At 36.2% G+C, this 16,806-nt stretch overlaps 2 protein-coding genes across 3 annotated transcripts; one reads left to right on the top strand and one right to left on the bottom strand.

The window, feature by feature from the left end:
• The first annotated feature begins 563 nt into the window (after nt 1–563).
• LOC122570013 (transient-receptor-potential-like protein) lies at nt 564–9,760 on the top strand. 2 transcript variants are annotated; one of them, XM_043731798.1, is made up of 18 exons: nt 564–910; nt 1,048–1,263; nt 1,343–1,565; nt 1,694–1,891; nt 2,426–2,615; nt 3,003–3,191; nt 4,056–4,246; nt 4,319–4,497; nt 4,957–5,241; nt 5,572–5,762; nt 5,867–5,949; nt 6,118–6,239; nt 6,305–6,492; nt 6,809–6,999; nt 7,357–7,556; nt 7,639–7,920; nt 8,636–8,774; nt 9,211–9,760. In XM_043731798.1, the coding sequence occupies exons 2-18, from the start codon at nt 1,084–1,086 to the stop codon at nt 9,480–9,482; spliced, it is 3,303 nt and encodes a 1,100-aa protein (XP_043587733.1). In that variant the 5' UTR covers nt 564–910; nt 1,048–1,083; the 3' UTR covers nt 9,483–9,760. The 2 variants fall into 2 exon arrangements, with proteins under 2 accessions (XP_043587733.1, XP_043587734.1); XM_043731799.1 differs by having other exon boundaries at nt 564–801.
• LOC122570014 (coatomer subunit beta) lies at nt 9,664–14,171 on the bottom strand. The gene is made up of 10 exons (XM_043731801.1): nt 14,024–14,171; nt 13,438–13,853; nt 13,029–13,362; nt 12,663–12,951; nt 12,247–12,587; nt 11,894–12,158; nt 11,369–11,736; nt 10,808–11,252; nt 10,499–10,734; nt 9,664–10,298 (listed from the first exon to the last, which is right to left on the bottom strand). The coding sequence occupies exons 2-10, from the start codon at nt 13,803–13,805 to the stop codon at nt 10,068–10,070; spliced, it is 2,877 nt and encodes a 958-aa protein (XP_043587736.1). The 5' UTR covers nt 13,806–13,853; nt 14,024–14,171; the 3' UTR covers nt 9,664–10,067.
• Nucleotides 14,172–16,806: the final 2,635 nt, after the last annotated feature.

Below are 16,806 nucleotides of genomic sequence, written 5' to 3' on the forward strand. Positions count from 1 at the left end.
TGGTGTTTCCCGAATTTGTTGCAAAGCTTGTTCTACTCTGAACCTTGGTATCTCGACATTTTCAACAGGTGTTGTCCCATTTACAAAATTTTTATACCTCATAGACAAAGACAGCCAGAGCATGTTTATACGAACATTTTTCATTGTTTTTAGCTCAAGAAGCGGATCCCGCATGTTCTGTTACACCCAATATATGGAAAAATAAATTTTCTTTTATCGAGAAATGTAAAAACTTGTCATTCATATAAAATAATAATTATCGCAGTTATTATTGCATACGGTATTACTAATTATTCGTTAATTATTGCTTATTAATTATTTAGTAACTATAATTATTATTACTTTATATGCAAAAGTCTGTCTATAAATACAGCATAACTGTCAGAGATGACACTCTTCGAGAGCACCCTCTGACCAAGCCATCGCGTGGCTAACGAGATATCGATAAGCAAATTAGTCCGCGTGTGTACACCGCCTTAAACGACCAAGCAAATAAACAGGGTCTCGGTTAATACTCGTAATTCGATTTCCATCATCCCCTATATAAGCGAAATCGACTCTCGCCAGTGTCGTTCGCTTACAAAACCTTCTTCACCAACCTGGCTCTTTCTGAATACATTAATGATTTTTTTCAATCGTTAAACGTTGTTGATTTTTCGTATAAAGAAATTTCGTGGGAAATTTCATATTGCTTCGTGACAGTGTGGTGCAGACATTGGAGAATCTAATCAAGAGATTTTTTAATAAAGAGCAAGGGGCAGAGGTTCGTGAATTTGAAGTGGAATTGTCGCAAGTTTGGAGGTGAATAAATAAAAGATAGAGTTGTGTTGGTGGAGATTGGTGTGCATTGGAAAATCGGTGGAAATCCAGTTCTTATATAGCTCGCATTGTTCGTGTGTTGCGATTGGGGGTAAAAGTCAAATAGCATAAATCTCTTCTTTTCCCTAAGATCTAATTCCCTTATCAATTAAAATACAACAATAGCAGATGTAAAAAATATTTGTCCCTTAAAGACTCGTGTTGTAAAAGATCTTCTTCGTCTTATAGAAACTTCGAAAATTGTCCTTGAGGCCTTAGTCCAAAATGGGCTTCGAGAAGACAGAGAAAGAGGTAGAAGCTCCTCCAAACGAGATGGAAAGCTACGTAGTCCATCTTCCAAGACCTTTGAACATCGAAGAAAAGAAATATCTATTAGCAGTGGAACGGGGCGATTTAGTTAACGTCAAAAGATTCATTCAATTTGCCAATAAGGGTAGTGTCAACGTGAGTCTTTGTTCCAATCAACGCTTTTTCTTAATCGATTTCTACTTGGTGAAAAGGGTACAACGTATTTAAATCTCAGGGGAAGTCACTGGACATAAATTGTGTGGATAGTTTGGGACGCGGCGCTTTGTCATTGTCCATTGATTCAGAGAATTTGGAAATGGTTGAATTGTTGGTGGTAATGGGCGTGGAGACGAAGGATGCTCTTCTCCGAGCCATCGATCAAGAATTTGTGGAAGCTGTAGAGTTGCTGCTCGAACACGAAGAATTGCTGACTGCTAATTTATTGGCCGAGGAAAACAGTGAGTGATCGATGTTCCATCCTGCTATCGAATCTTTTAATTCGACGAAACGCGTGGACAATTGAGAAAATAGTAAACGATCGAACCTGATGTTTCTTATAAAATATCCATGCAATCTGCATTTGTAGCGACGAAAGATGTGATCCACAGTTGGCAGAAGATCGATCCAGCATCCGCGAGATATCCGCCAGAAATCACGCCTCTGATTTTGGCCGCACAGCGGAACAACTACGAGATTTTGAAGTTGTTGCTGGATCGCGGTGCCACTTTGCCCATGCCACACGACATTAAATGTGGATGTGCCGATTGTCTGCGATCGACGACAGGTGAAACACTCGAGCAATCCTATAAAATAAATTTCCAAATAAATAATAATAAATGTTCGTCTTTCTTTAAAGACTTTTATGACTTTTTTTCTATCAAAGAAAGACGATCTCGATAAAAGTACCGCGAGTTGAAATATATGCCATCGCTAAACAAAGCTATGGTTGTTACAATTAAACTCTTCGGCTGATTGTTATTGCCGATTTCTTTTCATTGGTTAGGCGATTTATTTTTCACGCTTTCGCGCAATTTCTCCGAACGAGAAAGAGAATAAATTTTTGCAAAGGTTTCTCTAAACGAATTTAGCCCGTCATAAACATTGTCATAATATAATCTTCGATTAAGTTAAGTTCCATTGCTACGAACGTATTTCCTTTTCAGTGTAGCAATTAAGGGTTCAAGAAGACGAAAGTAAAAGGGTTACTTAACATTTTTCGAAATGCAACTATAAAAATGTCAAAGTTATATAAATCTAGAGACTTGACTCTGATTTAAAACGTATATTACCCTGACATTATCGTTCTTTTCTATACCAGGCGATCCACTGAGACTTTCGTCCACGAGGATTTCCGAGTACAAAGCATTGGCAAGTCCGAGCTTAATAGCGCTCAGCTCGCCAGATCCATTGCTAACAGCTTTTCAATTAAGCTGGGAACTTCGCGAACTGACGATTGCCGAACCGGAAAGTAGAGGCGAATATCTGAAGCTTCGACGACAGGTGGAGAGGTAAATTTCTCTCTTCTCTTTCATTTAGTTTTTACCTTGTCCATCGATATTTCATTTTGTCGCGTGAATAAATTTCGAATTTCCCAAAAGAGTTTTTGGCTTGTAAATGAACACAGTTTCGTTCTCTCATTATCGTCAGATTTTGGCTTGTAGAATTTTCAATTTTCTGCAACGTGTTACCAAACACGTTGCATCGTATATTCTTAAAAGACGTAAAGCTAAATTTAAAAAACTAATACAAAATAGAACTGTTGCAGTTATAGAAAAAAGTAAATGTAAAAAATATGGCTATTTCCCTTCAAATTACAAAGTGTCCTTTCTATGGTATGTAAACCTTCGAGATCTGGAAATATCCTTAAAAGCTTTCGTCGATTTCATTTCAATTAGATTCGCCGTTGATCTGCTGCAACAAGTGCGAACTACCACGGAATTGCACACGATCCTCAACTATGATCCTGAGGATGAGGAGAACTTGGTCACCAGGAAGCAGCTGGCTAGATTAGAATTGGCCATACAATATAAGCAGAAAACTTTCGTCGCTCATTCCCACGTGCAGCAACTGTTGGCGGCGATCTGGTGAGTTAGTTACAAAGTTCCCTCGATTTTCTGCTCCTCAATTATCCGCGTGAAATTGCCACTGGCTGTTTGCAAACTTTATTTCGTATATTACATTAACAATGAACTCAATTACGCTGTAACTATCGGGTCTTCTTGTTACGTTTTACCGATATTAAAACCGATTACTGATATTAAAACGTGATTCATTTAAATCATTTTGCGAGGTGGAAATTAAAGAAGAAGCAGAGAAAGAAGAGGACATTAAGATGACGAGATTGTACTCGATAAGAGGGATATTCAGAGATCTCTCTTAAAGATACAGCTTTATTTTAATTAGAATTTTTCAACTAGAGCAAAAGAATCTTGGAATAGTAAAGATAATAAAGATAATTGTTCCTCGAAAAGGTCATTGGATTAAGCTTCAGAGTTGGGGCAAAGTTCAGTTTCCTGAGAATCAGTTACTTAATAGATTTCTCGTTTCCTTATGCCACAAATTGTAGAATAATCAGTGGTTCGTTGAAATAAAAATATTAATTCTTATAAAATTACCAATTGACCTAACTGTGTACAATGGATAGACTGCGGATGTTTCTACAAATTTGTATTATTGGTCCTAGAAAGAAGCAGAATCCAACCAAAGACTTATTTCGATCGCTAAATATTACAACATATTTTATCATCGATAAATATTATATTGAAAGATATTTTGGGTATCTTGCATACTTTTACATATCATATGCATTCTGCGCGCTAAAGTAATTCATCATAAAAATCCGCGATCTATTAATAGCTAATTATTAAATTATCTTAATAATTGTACAAGAGTGTGAACGGAATATTAATTCTAAATTAAATTATCTTCTTCTGATTCGTCCATCGAAGGTACGACGGCCTACCTGGCTTTCGGCGTATGACCACGTGGCAAAAGTGCGGTGTCCTTGCAAAAACTGCCCTCATGTTTCCATTCTACTCTGTAATGTACTTACTAGCGCCAAATTCGAAAACTGGTCAAATGATGCGAAAGCCATTCGTCAAATTTCTCGTTCACGCTGCCTCATACGTGTTCTTTCTATGTAAGTCTCAGTGATGTTAATAATTGTTGAAATGAAACTCATCGAGTCAGACGATGAATAATCGTTGTTTAGTTATTTTGATGCTGGTGTCGCAACGCGCAGAAGTGGAAATAGTAAAAATATTCGGCAGCGAGAAGGCAAAAAGGGATATCGAGATGGAATTAGCAAGACAAAGGGGCGCAGCCCCTTCGTTCCTAGAGGGTGTAGTTGTTCTCTATGTTCTTGGATTTATTTGGCAAGAAATGAGAGAGGTATTTTTTACTTTTTTCCTCTATTTCGTTTATTATACTATACTATAGGCCTTCGAGTTCATATAAAAATATATACTGTATCAAAGATGTATAATACGTTCCATCAACGATAAAACGAATGTACGTTGTTTAAAAAATTGGAGATGATCTTGGAATCTTTGAAAAATCTCTATCCAGAGAAAATTATACCACAGCTACTACTTCGTTAACCATCTTAGTTTTTAATTCTGTAGAATTCTATAGAATTATAATTTTCGTATTAGGAATTGTCGAATATTGCGAGGCTTCGTTAGGAGATGTAGAAATAGTTTAGATTTAGGAAAATCCTAAAGAAGGAATACGAAGATTTCGTATGAAACTAATGTACATATATAAAACCGAGTTTACTTTAGAATAGTAGATTTAACACATTATGTTATAGAATCGAATAACAATAATTAATATGCTACAAATTTCAAGGCCTATGTGGATGGCTTGAAGGCATATTTACGGGACATGTGGAATTTCATCGACTTCACCAAAAACTTTCTCTACATCGCAACTGTGGTTCTTAGAACTGCCGCGTACCTTCAACAAAGAGCGGAGATTAATCAGAACCCTATGGCAGCTTTGGTCCCGAGAGAAACATGGAGCGATTTCGATCCTCAGCTAATAGCGGAGGGTTTGTTCGCAGCCGCTAACATCTTCAGCGCTTTGAAACTGATTCATTTGTTCAGTATCAATCCTCATTTGGGGCCTCTTCAGGTACTTGTTATTCCCGATATCGTGAATTTTTCATTAACAACAGCAATTAAAAATTGGAAAAAAAATAACGCTAAGAAGAAAATGTATAAAATGGATAAAGGAAACAAAAATATGTGAAAGAAAGATGAATAAAAGGATCGGTACACAAAATGAATAAAATGTTAAGGAAAAGTTCCGAAAATTTTCTAAAATTACAAAATTCTACGATCCTAAAAATTCAAACAAAAATCTCAGCAAAATTCTCTTTCTGTTTCCAATTCTGATTTTTTTTAAAGAGCTCCATCGTTCTTGATCCATGGTATCATCGATTGAAAATACGTTTTCTTCCAGATATCCTTAGGTAGAATGGTGATAGACATCGTAAAGTTCTTCTTCATCTACACGTTAGTACTTTTCGCCTTTGCTTGTGGCCTAAACCAACTGCTTTGGTACTTCACGGAATTGGAGAGACGAAAGTGTTACGATAACATCGCGGACCCATCTTGGGATCCTACCAGCGAGTCCTGTTTAAGATGGAGAAGGCTAGTATTCGTATATCGTAATCAACAACCATTTACTAAAAATTATTTTCTCCAATTTCTCAATTCAATCCAATAAGTACCCTTTTTATGATATTTTTCAATAGATTCAGCAATCTCTTCGAGTCGTGCCAGAGTTTATTCTGGGCTAGTTTCGGAGGAATTGGCATAGAAAGTTTCGAACTCGCAGGTAAACCGAGAGAATCATCCAACTTTTATGCTATAAATCTATCTTATTGTTCTTTTTCTTTTTTTTTTTTTTAATAAATCATAAATTCGTAAAATTATATTTCTCAATTTTGATTAATATATATTTAAAAAAAGCTCTCGGTTTCGTTATGTCGATTTCTGTTTTGAGGAATCAAGACTTACACTCGATTCTGGGGCCTGTTGATGTTTGGTTCATATTCTGTGATCAACGTGATCGTTCTGCTGAATCTTCTCATCGCCATGATGAGCAACAGCTACGCTGTCATCGAGGTAAATCACTTTCGATAACATGAAAGAACGAGAGAATTTCGATTCGTAAAATGCCATGTAAACAGGAACGCGCGGACAAGGAATGGAAGTTCGCGCGGACGAAGCTATGGATGAGCTACTTCGAGGATGGCGACACGCTTCCGCCTCCGTTCAATATTCTTCCGCCACCGAAATTACTCTTCAGACTGTGCGGCCTGCGGAAGAAGAAATTCGAAAGAGAAACGAGCGATCGCAGGCGGACACACGAGTCTAAGTAAAAATCGAGCTTTAACAATAATTCATCGCATAATACAAATTGATAATAATACTAAGACTTACAAGCTGTACAGTGGGTTATTTGAAAAATTCATAGTTTAACTTCAGTTCGTATTTCAGTTTCTGCCAATCGACATAAAGTTCTGCTTTATTTAGTAAAATGGCGAAATACTACGTTCGAGAAGATATTATTCCTCGTTAGATATTAAACATGAGACTATGGTCTTTTAATAAGAATCCTTAGTATGCTAAGAGTTATCATATCTACCATGGCGTTTTACGAATTTTACGACGCTCTTGTTCGCTCTGATCAGGTACGGAGCCGTGATGAGAGCTCTGATATGGCGGTACGTAGTGCACTCACATTCTGAACACGAAATGGATCCTGTTACCGAGGACGATGTTCACGAATTAAAATCAGACTTGTCATCTTGGAGATGCGAATTGCTGGATATCTTACAGAGGAACGGCATGGATATTGCTGGGGCTGATACTAAAGAAAGAAGTGAGTGATTTTAAGAGAAAAGAAATTTTTTAATGTTCCCTGTCACGTATTTGATGTTTGATGAATTGCTAAATAATAAATATAGTATCGGGTAAAAATAAACGACAAACGAGGAAATAAGGAAATTCTAGAACGAAAATATAAAATATAGAATACAAAATAAGAAATACAGAATAAGAATATATCAATAAACAGTACGAATGAATATGAAATATTTGTAAGAATAAAAGAATTGAAATAAGCAAAGTACTTTTCCTACGGTTAATTAAAATCTTCGCTTAAAACTTCAATGGCTCGTTCAACATTTCGATTAATTCTTACAATTAACTAATTCTCGTCACTTCTGTGAACAATCAGCCATTCTAGGCAAAAAGATGAGGGTCTGGGAGCGACAGCTGATGAAGGACTTCCAGGTAGCAGTTCCTGTCTCGGGTACGGAGTCCGAAGAACAGCCAGATTCTCTTCAGCAACCGGATGAAGACGAAGATAACATCGCCAGATGGAAAAGGATTGCCAAATTAGCTGTATTAAAATCTGCTAATCATCGTTGGAGCCAGGTGAAAATCGTATTTAAACTTACGTAATGAAATTAACATTTGATTCGTTGTGAGTGAGGAAACGATTAATGAAATATCGTAGGTCGTGGACAGCGCGATAAAAAGCTCTCAAATTGGTAAAAGTAACAGCAAAGCGTCTCTTCAAAATCAATTGCATTTGAAAGCAGCCATGGAAGAAGCACAAAGATTAAACAATAAGAGCCCCCTGCCACCTGTGCCGCCTGTAGAGCTACCTGAAAGCACAGCCTCGACGATTCTTCATGTTCTTCAGGATATCGTCGAAACTGAGGAAAAATCGCATGAAACATTGGCCGAACCTCCGATTCTTACACTCGCGGCAAACCATAATGAAACTGTTGTAAAAGTAAGTACCACTTTGTGTATTAAAACTTTAGATAAATAAAAATTTATATACTTATACAGGGTTGTTGGTAACTGGTGGTACAAGCGGAAAGGGGGTGATTCTACGCGAAAAAAGAAGTCGAAAATATAGAATAAACATTTTTCGTTTGAGGCTTTGTTTTCGAGGAAATCGACTTTGAATTTTCGCTCGGTACGCGTGCACTTTATATTTATTTACGTCGATATATCTATTATCTGTTTCTATATTTATTTATAATCTAAATTGTCGATTATAGTTAATTAAATTAACTTTCGTAAATTAAAAATTTCGCTATTTAATAAATTTTCTTGCAAAATATTAAACCTCGATACCTTTGGATATACAGCTAAAAAAAAGATTTTGTGAAAATTCATATTAGTTCTCCAAATTCAAGATCTCCGTAATTCTTTTTATCCAACTAAAAGCTATGAAAATTCCGAAAAATATTGTTTCCCAATAGCAAATTCATTATTCAAAGGAAGAAGTTCTTTAAAAACCTTCGATTTTTGTTAATACGTCTTAATCTTTTTTCTTAACATATCATGAAAGAATTGAATACTTATAAAATACCATATAGTCAATTATAAGACACAAGTTTCTTAATTCAAAGATTGTAATTTGTTCGTACCTCGCACGCGCGTATGTTTGGATCCCGTCTATGGGGAATCACGTAATGGGTTGTTGCTTTCCTTTATAGACGAAGCCCGTGATGTCAATGGACTATGTCGATGAGAAGCCCGCTAAGATTGCACCACCAGTACCGCTTCGTACGCCGCCGCGAGTCGTCAAAAGGAAGTCCGCGAACTCTTCCACCACGGCCTACCAACAATCGACTGGTAAGAACATTGTTATTTTTATTTAAAGAGCACTGTTTTATTGCTACAGTCACAGCAAAATTAATCAATACTATTTGCTTTCACAAAGCTCTTATAAATGTTTTCAATACAAGGGAACTGTTTTCTCATTCAGATAAATAATAATAATACATCAATATAAATAAATATCTTCGTTGATCATCTGTATAAAAAGAAATTCAGTTAAATATCTATAATGTTTGTAAATGAAAATAAGAAAATGGATATGTTTTTATTCTATGTCTCCATGTTTGTTTTCAATTAAACTTTGTGCGTACTTGAGTAGAAAATTTTATAAAAATTCTGCAAGCTATTTTTGTTGCGACTTGTGAAATTAATTTTTCTATCTTTTTTTCAATTTAGTAGTTATCCATTTGAAGAAATGAACTTTTTCTTTTAATAATACGTGTGTTTACAGAAACATCATCAGCACTTCCCATCCACGCAATGAACAATCCCCAGTCTTCGTACGGTTCACCAGTGAGGGCCATGAAGAAACCTAACACGGACACAGAATCGACTTTATCTGCCCATACGGATGGCAAAACGATAAAGTCGCGATTGAAACCTACGCTGAGTCCGAAAAAGAATTTAAACATGCCAGAGGATAAAGAAAAATTGGTGGACATAGCGTCTCGATCGCCACGAGTATCGAATAATAGGTCGCCCCGAAGAGGTGGCTGGCTGTGAAACACTGAATAAATGATAAACATAAACATAGCTTATGAAATTTCATTCAGGCATATGAACTGAATTTCTTTATTTTATATTCTTTAAAGTAAACTGTTAAATCCGACATTTTAAAAAGACAAATTGTATACTATACATTTTTACGACATACGTAGAGGAGATAATAAATCAGCATCGAAAGGACGGTGTAAAGTATTCATTTTTTATTTCTTAAAAAATATGTGTATGTATTAGAAACGTCAATTTAACAGAATAAAATACAAGCTTGTACAGCTAAAGTATCGTATATGTATATATTTCTTCGCTCACGGGTGCAATCAGTGTTGTGGTTCGATGGCGCTGGGCACAAGGAAACAAAACTAAAACAATGCATAAGTTAATGCACTAATCGTATAAAATATATCTCAACATCGTGACGTTCGAAGAAACTTTGAATCGTGGAATTGACGAAGGCAAATGGCTACTGCCATTTTGACAGTATTTCACGTGTTCTTTCATCTGAACGAACTCGATTGGCTACACGTTTTTTCCACCTTGGAAATAACTTGAATACTGAGGATACCATAGGTCAAGTAACTATACTCTCTAAGCAGCTTGCACCACTTTGCTTTGTGGACCTTTCTGCGTAGAACTGATTTTGTCGCCTAACGACAGCGCCATGCCTTGACTTTTCGCTCTAATACGGATATGACCGACCACTGGTGCATCTGGTTTGTTCAGTGGCTTCTCGATGGACATATTCGCCAATGCATCCTCGCCGAATATCGATTTCGCGTACATGTTCGCTGCCATGAAACCACATTGTCCAGAAAGGGCCTGAAAGTATATTTATTCCCTTATTTTTAGAAATTTGACATTTAAGGTTTTGCTTCCCACCGTTAATGATAACGCAAATGTTTCCCTTTTTTAAGAATCTTGCTATAACTTTTTTCATTATTTTTAAAGTTGATTAAAGTTTCATGAAAAATATATATACATACATATTTATAAGAAAAATTAAATTTAAAGTACAGTACCTTTTCTGGAGTGAGACAGCGCATATTTGTAGATTTTAGTAAGTGAGCGAGGTACTCCCTCAAGTCTGATAACGTCGTATTTACAGACACCTTGTTCTCCCATTCGAATTCTGCCCACATTTGTCTGAATTCCAGGTCGGTACACGTTGCTGGCACTATATAATCCATGATATCAATATGTATGTCATTCAACACCACTACGCTCCTATCAGATCCAGCGCCGGATACGTCGTACACTGAAAATCGATGAGTTCGCGTTCTTATATGTCTTTGATAAGCAAAGTAGCAGCACGAATCTTTATTAACTACCTATATTTCCAAATATTATTCCATTTTCTGTGGATGCCACTTTCACATTTGCCTTAATGCTTGCGAAGTCTCGAGGAGCAAGCACAATAGGCTGTGGTCTCTCTACAAGTTTTAAGTCACCCATCGTAGCAAGCTCTAACGTACAATTCTGCAGAGTATCTTCTGTCTGATTAACGATTAATACATCGAGTACAATGTCGTATTGATTAACGTGAACAAGAGCTTCTGCGTAAACAGGATCTGAGAAGCCAGTTAATTGGGTAACCTTGCTCAAAGCATTGGGAGTTGGCGCATCTCCACTAGCACCGGCTCTTCCAGCGACGGCAGCACTCAAACTTTGTTCGAATACATCACCAGCTCCACCTGCCAAGTCCGAACCACGGCTCAACTGTAAGAATTGTATCGCGTCGTCTACTTGAACAACGCTACCCGGCTTCTCCTTTGCCTGTATGAACAAAAGAATGTACTATTTGCATTAAAAATATTTATATGGCGCAAGTACTGAGACCAAGACTATATAAGAATTAAGGAAGAATATATCAGATAGAGTTGAAAAGGAACCTTTTGATTCTGTGAATCTTCTTCAGCTTTCGCTGTCAGCATTCTGCCAAGAGCTTCACGACATCCCTCTGTGAAAACTTTCTGCACAAGTGTCGTCGGGCAAGCCAGTGATCTCAAGCATAAGGACAAACGTTCTGCATCATCGTGCGTTATTGCCTTAGCAGGGAGACCCGAACGACCCAACTGCATTACGCTGGACATCACGAACATTGCTTCAGCCTGTATACGATTGCTCTTTTGCACGTCTGTTTCAAGACTCTTATAACGAAGCGCTAATTTAGCTAAGGTTGTAGCTAAAGACGCGCCTATGAAGAAGTCACCTTCCATCATGTATTGAACTAATGCTGGGCGTTTTTCTTCTTTCTTTCCTGTAATATTAGAAAAATAAATGTTAAAGTGTCTGAAATCAATAAATAGATGGGCTCTTTTATTTTTTGTTGAAGAAAATCCAATATTTTAATCATTTTCTAGTGAAAAAAACAACAACATATTAAAGTACTTAGGTAAATGATAATAAATAATTACGTGAGGACGCCGCACTAAATGCGCTCTGACTGGCATATGTGCCATCTGACGTGACCAACTGTACTGGTGTAACTTGTGCGCTTCCATCTTCTGGTGATTTCTCACCAGCCTGACGTTTATTCTCCGCTTCCAATAATGGTAATTCTCCTAAAGCAGCCCGTATACGACTCAGTACAGCTTCTATGTCTTCTTTCGACGTTGCATATTCACCAAGAATCCACAACGCTGCTCTGTGTACCCTTACCGATCTTATATGTGGAAATACCTGTACATAAAACGCAAGATTAAAAATTGATTTGTTGAGATATGAAAACGAATACTAATTTGTTAATTTTTACTTCTTTAATACGTACCTCAAGCAGTTTCTCTACAATAAGTGGTCTGAGATTTTCAAATCGCTGGATAGCTTCGCGAACAAACACAAGAACGTCAGTAGCAGCGGCCTCGTTATTCTCAGACAAGAAATCTGTTAATACTGGAATTACTGTAGCCGCCACGTCCGAGAATTTGATAGAGCAAGCATGTAGTGTTCTAACGAGTAATTGTCGATATCGACCAGCGTCTTCGTGTTCTCCGCCAGCTGTTCTAAGCACTTCTTTCTTCAGTAATTGTACCATTTCGTCGATCGTGCGGGTTGTTACCAAATCCATCGCTAGAGCTAATGTTTTTGTTCTGACCTCCAATGCTGGAGAACCTAAAATATGAATTAGAGCCTTAAGCAATTTTTTATATTTTGAGTTACTAGTTTTATTTGTCTTCAGAAATCTACCTAGAACCCTGAGTACATCCATCACCAAATCTTGAAGGACTCTCTCATAAACGGGACTATCCTTCATTGCAATCAAACGATCCAAGACAATCAATTTAACATTATTATCGCTTTCTTTAACGACTAATTCGATGTAGCACGAAGCTGCGGCTTTGATGGCCGTAGGAGCACTGGAAAGTGTAACCAAAGTACCAGCTGCTTCATAACGTACAGCAGCACTGGGTGAATTCAACAAACTATAGATGCATCTGATAAAACGAGCTCTCTCTGATGGATTTGCAAGACAAACCTATAAAAATATACGTTTATTAATATTTGGGATTCGATTTTTTACTACCAGTAGGAGCTTGTTTAAAATATATGCACCTTGTAAATTAATTCCACAATAACCAACTGCAATATGTCGCCAAAGCTGGGCACTTGATCCAAACAAGCTGCTAAATAAGCCAGTGCTCTGCTCTGATCAGCATGTAACAACATTAGGAATGCATTTCTCCTACAAGACATATCCTGTTCTCCCTCTAAATATTTTGCTATTAATTCTGGAGCGTCTGGTATAAGAAATTCAAAGTTTCTGTAAATAGTAAAAATAGCCAGGACTGCATTACGTCTAACGTAAGAGTGTCTATGCTCTAGACACGCAATTATTGCAGGCATCAGAGGCTCCAAAAGTTCTGGTTCCTTCAATTTGCACAAAAATCTGAAATATACAAGCATATTTTTAAATTAGTCTGGCATTTCAACAACTAAAGTAAAGCGATCGATATATTAATACCTTAAAGTCGATCCTCTAACAAACTCATTAGGATGCTGCAAATCTTTCCTATAAGCATCGCAAACTAAAATCATCTCCTGAAGCAATTTTCCATCGGGAGAAGTTTTGGGTACAATTTCCCAGAATATCAAAAGCAGTTTCTTTATGGTATGATCCTGTAATGGTAATACAAATCTAATGATAGTCATCAAAAGTCCAGGCAAGCGTTCTCCGCTCAAAATCATGTGAATGGTTTTCTTAAGAGCATCGATCTTTGTCTGAACATCGCCTTTCTCCAGATCTTGTTTTAACTGAAGTTCGTTTAATGGTTCGGTATCGGTTGGAACGTTTATCAAAGTATAGCAAGGTTGTTCGACGATAGTACTCATTTTTGCGGTTACTTTACACTATGTCAAAAAAACTTTTTCTTCTACGACCTGCAAATTAAAAAATCTGTGTATAATTTGCGACTAAATAATCAAAATTGATCGTGTGATATATTATTCGGAAAATACATTGAAAGTGAGGTTAGGTTGCACTCCACTATACCTCTACTTTGCCATATTGAAGACGATACTATAGATTGTGTTTATTAAGCTTGACATACCTGATTAGAAGAAAATCGTGCTGTAACAAAAAGCAACAATATCTTTCAATTGGTCAACTGACATTTATACGAATCCCGAAACAAGGAAAACAGCATACGTGTCAAGCCCCTGCACAAGGGGACTATTCGGATTAGGAATAGATAGCGCCACGGTCTACGCTTTCCACGTAGATCACATATTTTTGAATTCGTCATTTTATTTCTTTTCTAAAATATTCTTTATATCTTGTTTTTGTGCAAATATAAGATTTACTGTCATTCTTTCCTCTTTAATTCTACAATACTTCGATTTTAAAACAACGGACAATCATGTTTTAATACAAATGTATGAAGAAATGTTTCTACAAAATCTGTATGTAAATCACACGGTAAGGAATGTTTATACTTACGTAATATTGAATTGTACGTACTTCTTAAAAAGTTATTAAATGTCCCTGATCACCGAAAATATTTAAACACGTCATTTTCTTAATTGCAATTAATTTTAAAGAGACGATTATTTTCGATGAATATAAAAGTAAAGTGTATGTTAATATAATTATTAATATTGTTAAGGCACATTTAAAAATTTGTGTTTTAAATTCGTATGAGTTGAAACATTTATTAAACATCTAACAATAAATTTAAAGATCCAATAATAAATGTATTACAAATTACAAACATTTAAATGTTTTTTGAAAATTTCTTAACTTGCATAATTAATCGAACTATCCGATTAAATTACAATTCTGTTAAAAAGCAGGTATTCACTTGCATCTTGCTTTTGTTTACTTTTCACGCAAAGATTCGTAAAAAAAATGTACAATTAAAATTCTTCCCACAAATAATTCCGAAATGAAGGTACAGAGGAAAAAAAAAACAAGAAGTAAAACTTACTAAATAAAGCGTTTAACCTATTAATCGAACGAGATACATTGTTACTAAATATTATTAATTTATTTCCTTCAAAGATAAACCATCTCGATTAGCGAACTGCCTCAAGTGGAGCACTACTGACCTAGAAAACAAACTGAACTAAATAGATTGCAACTGCGTTCAAATAAGCGAATAACCCGTTCGCGAACTTCACCAACGAAGTATCACACGCGATAAAAATACTTCGAACAATTCCACTATTAAAGAGAATAAAAATGAAAGAATAATTTAGCGATTTAATTCTTGCAAGAAAAATGGTAATTACGTTGCTTCATGGCATTGGAGTCATTTTGTTGCAAATAGAATCGCTCGAGGCTATTGCATAATCGCGTTATCGCTTATATAGAATATTCAAAAATAATTATGTTGCGTTTCGAATAATTACAGCATTTTTCATTGATAAACAAGATGACCATATGACATATTACCATATATGTATACGTGATCAGATCTCTATGATTGACAGGCGTATTTTTCTCTTTGAATAACAAACATCCATGTAGAATTTTACTGAGCATGACATATGTCTTTAAAAATTTTCCATTTAACATATGTGAAACCAATTCGCTTTTATGATTTCTTCACGTTTTCCTGCGAATATTATTCTTGCGAAGTTGAACAAATTAAGAAAAAGCATCAAATTGAATGAATTATAAGCATGAAAGCTTTTAATAGGTTTTCAAAGATCAATCAAATCTTACTATAACAAGAGAACCTTGTTTCGTTATCGAAAGAATAAAAGCAAATACTCGAGCGAATTTCAATCGTAATCGGATTATCATCTATATGGAAACAGGCTAATATCTTCAAGCGGATTAAGAGTACACATCCGTAACAGCAAATTGTGTAATATGAAACAAACTTTTTTCAATAATTCGTTATATCAATAAACATCAATATTCAGTGACACCATTACATTAATGAAACTTCATAATACCTAAATATTACATAATTTTATATTATATTGTTACGTTATTCTGTATCATACGTTACACATCGTTTCATGAACCAATGAAATATCTTATATAATATATGTAGCCATACAAATCTTCTATGGTAAATGTTGAAAATTTACATAATATTTCCGCGAGTCAGCGTGGATATTAGGTTGTCTCGAAAGTTTCTTTCGTCTTATAAGGAAACAATAGGTGCACAACAAAAAATGGATAAAATGCATGGAAAATTGCATCTATTATTTCCTTATAAAACGAAAGAACGTTTTGGAACAACCTAATATAAACTATTAATCAGCGAAAAGCAATCGATCTCGTTAGACACGATTAGAGAAATTCCCATTGGTGGTCGCTGTTAATTTTTCGAGATTCCAACTCGATGAAGCGGTTTTATGGCGTCAGACGAAATTAGCGGCTAGATCGCGCGCGCGCGCCGGCTAATTGCAAGCGTCTCGACGTGACGCCGGAGCCGATCCTCAATTGCTTCTCGTCTCTGTCTTACCTACTTTTTTCGATTAACTTCTATTGCACCGGGCGTTGCACGCACGAAGCGGGTCAGACACGCGTTTAACTCGTTCTGGCCATCTCTCTGCCATAATCGGCACCGTCCTTTTTTATCTCTTATTGGCGTAGTTTCACGGAGTTTCAGCCCGATCGCCGGGAATATCACTCATTATTGCCACAAAGAGCTTCGCGTTCGTCACGCTGTCGGCGTCTCCTTTGTTGTTTCGATCGCTCGAATCATTTTCTATAGTTGAACGAGCTATTGTCTCGTTTCGAGCGATTCAGTTTCCGCTGGTAATTGGTATTTCGTTCGTCGTTTTACGGTCTATGCATATAATTTAATGCCCCTGAAGCAATTTCAATTAACTCTGTAAATTGAAATGTAGAGGAGAGGGAATGTCGTAAACGTTA

The sequence above is a fragment of the Bombus pyrosoma genome, linkage group LG8, assembly GCF_014825855.1.
Source record: "Bombus pyrosoma isolate SC7728 linkage group LG8, ASM1482585v1, whole genome shotgun sequence".
Taxonomy (NCBI): domain Eukaryota; kingdom Metazoa; phylum Arthropoda; class Insecta; order Hymenoptera; family Apidae; genus Bombus; species Bombus pyrosoma.

Coding starts and splice junctions, on each gene's coding strand:
- LOC122570014 (XM_043731801.1), bottom strand. CDS start 13,805: ATGAGTACTATCGTCGAACAACCTTGCTATACTTTGATAAACGTTCCA. Junction 12,159..12,246: donor TTGTAGAGAAACTGCTTGAG/GTACGTATTAAA, acceptor TTTTATGTACAG/GTATTTCCACATATAAGATC. Junction 10,735..10,807: donor AATAATATTTGGAAATATAG/GTAGTTAATAAA, acceptor ATCGATTTTCAG/TGTACGACGTATCCGGCGCT.
- LOC122570013 (XM_043731798.1), top strand. CDS start 1,084: ATGGGCTTCGAGAAGACAGAGAAAGAGGTAGAAGCTCCTCCAAACGAG. Junction 6,240..6,304: donor ACAGCTACGCTGTCATCGAG/GTAAATCACTTT, acceptor CCATGTAAACAG/GAACGCGCGGACAAGGAATG. Junction 7,000..7,356: donor GGCTGATACTAAAGAAAGAA/GTGAGTGATTTT, acceptor GTGAACAATCAG/CCATTCTAGGCAAAAAGATG.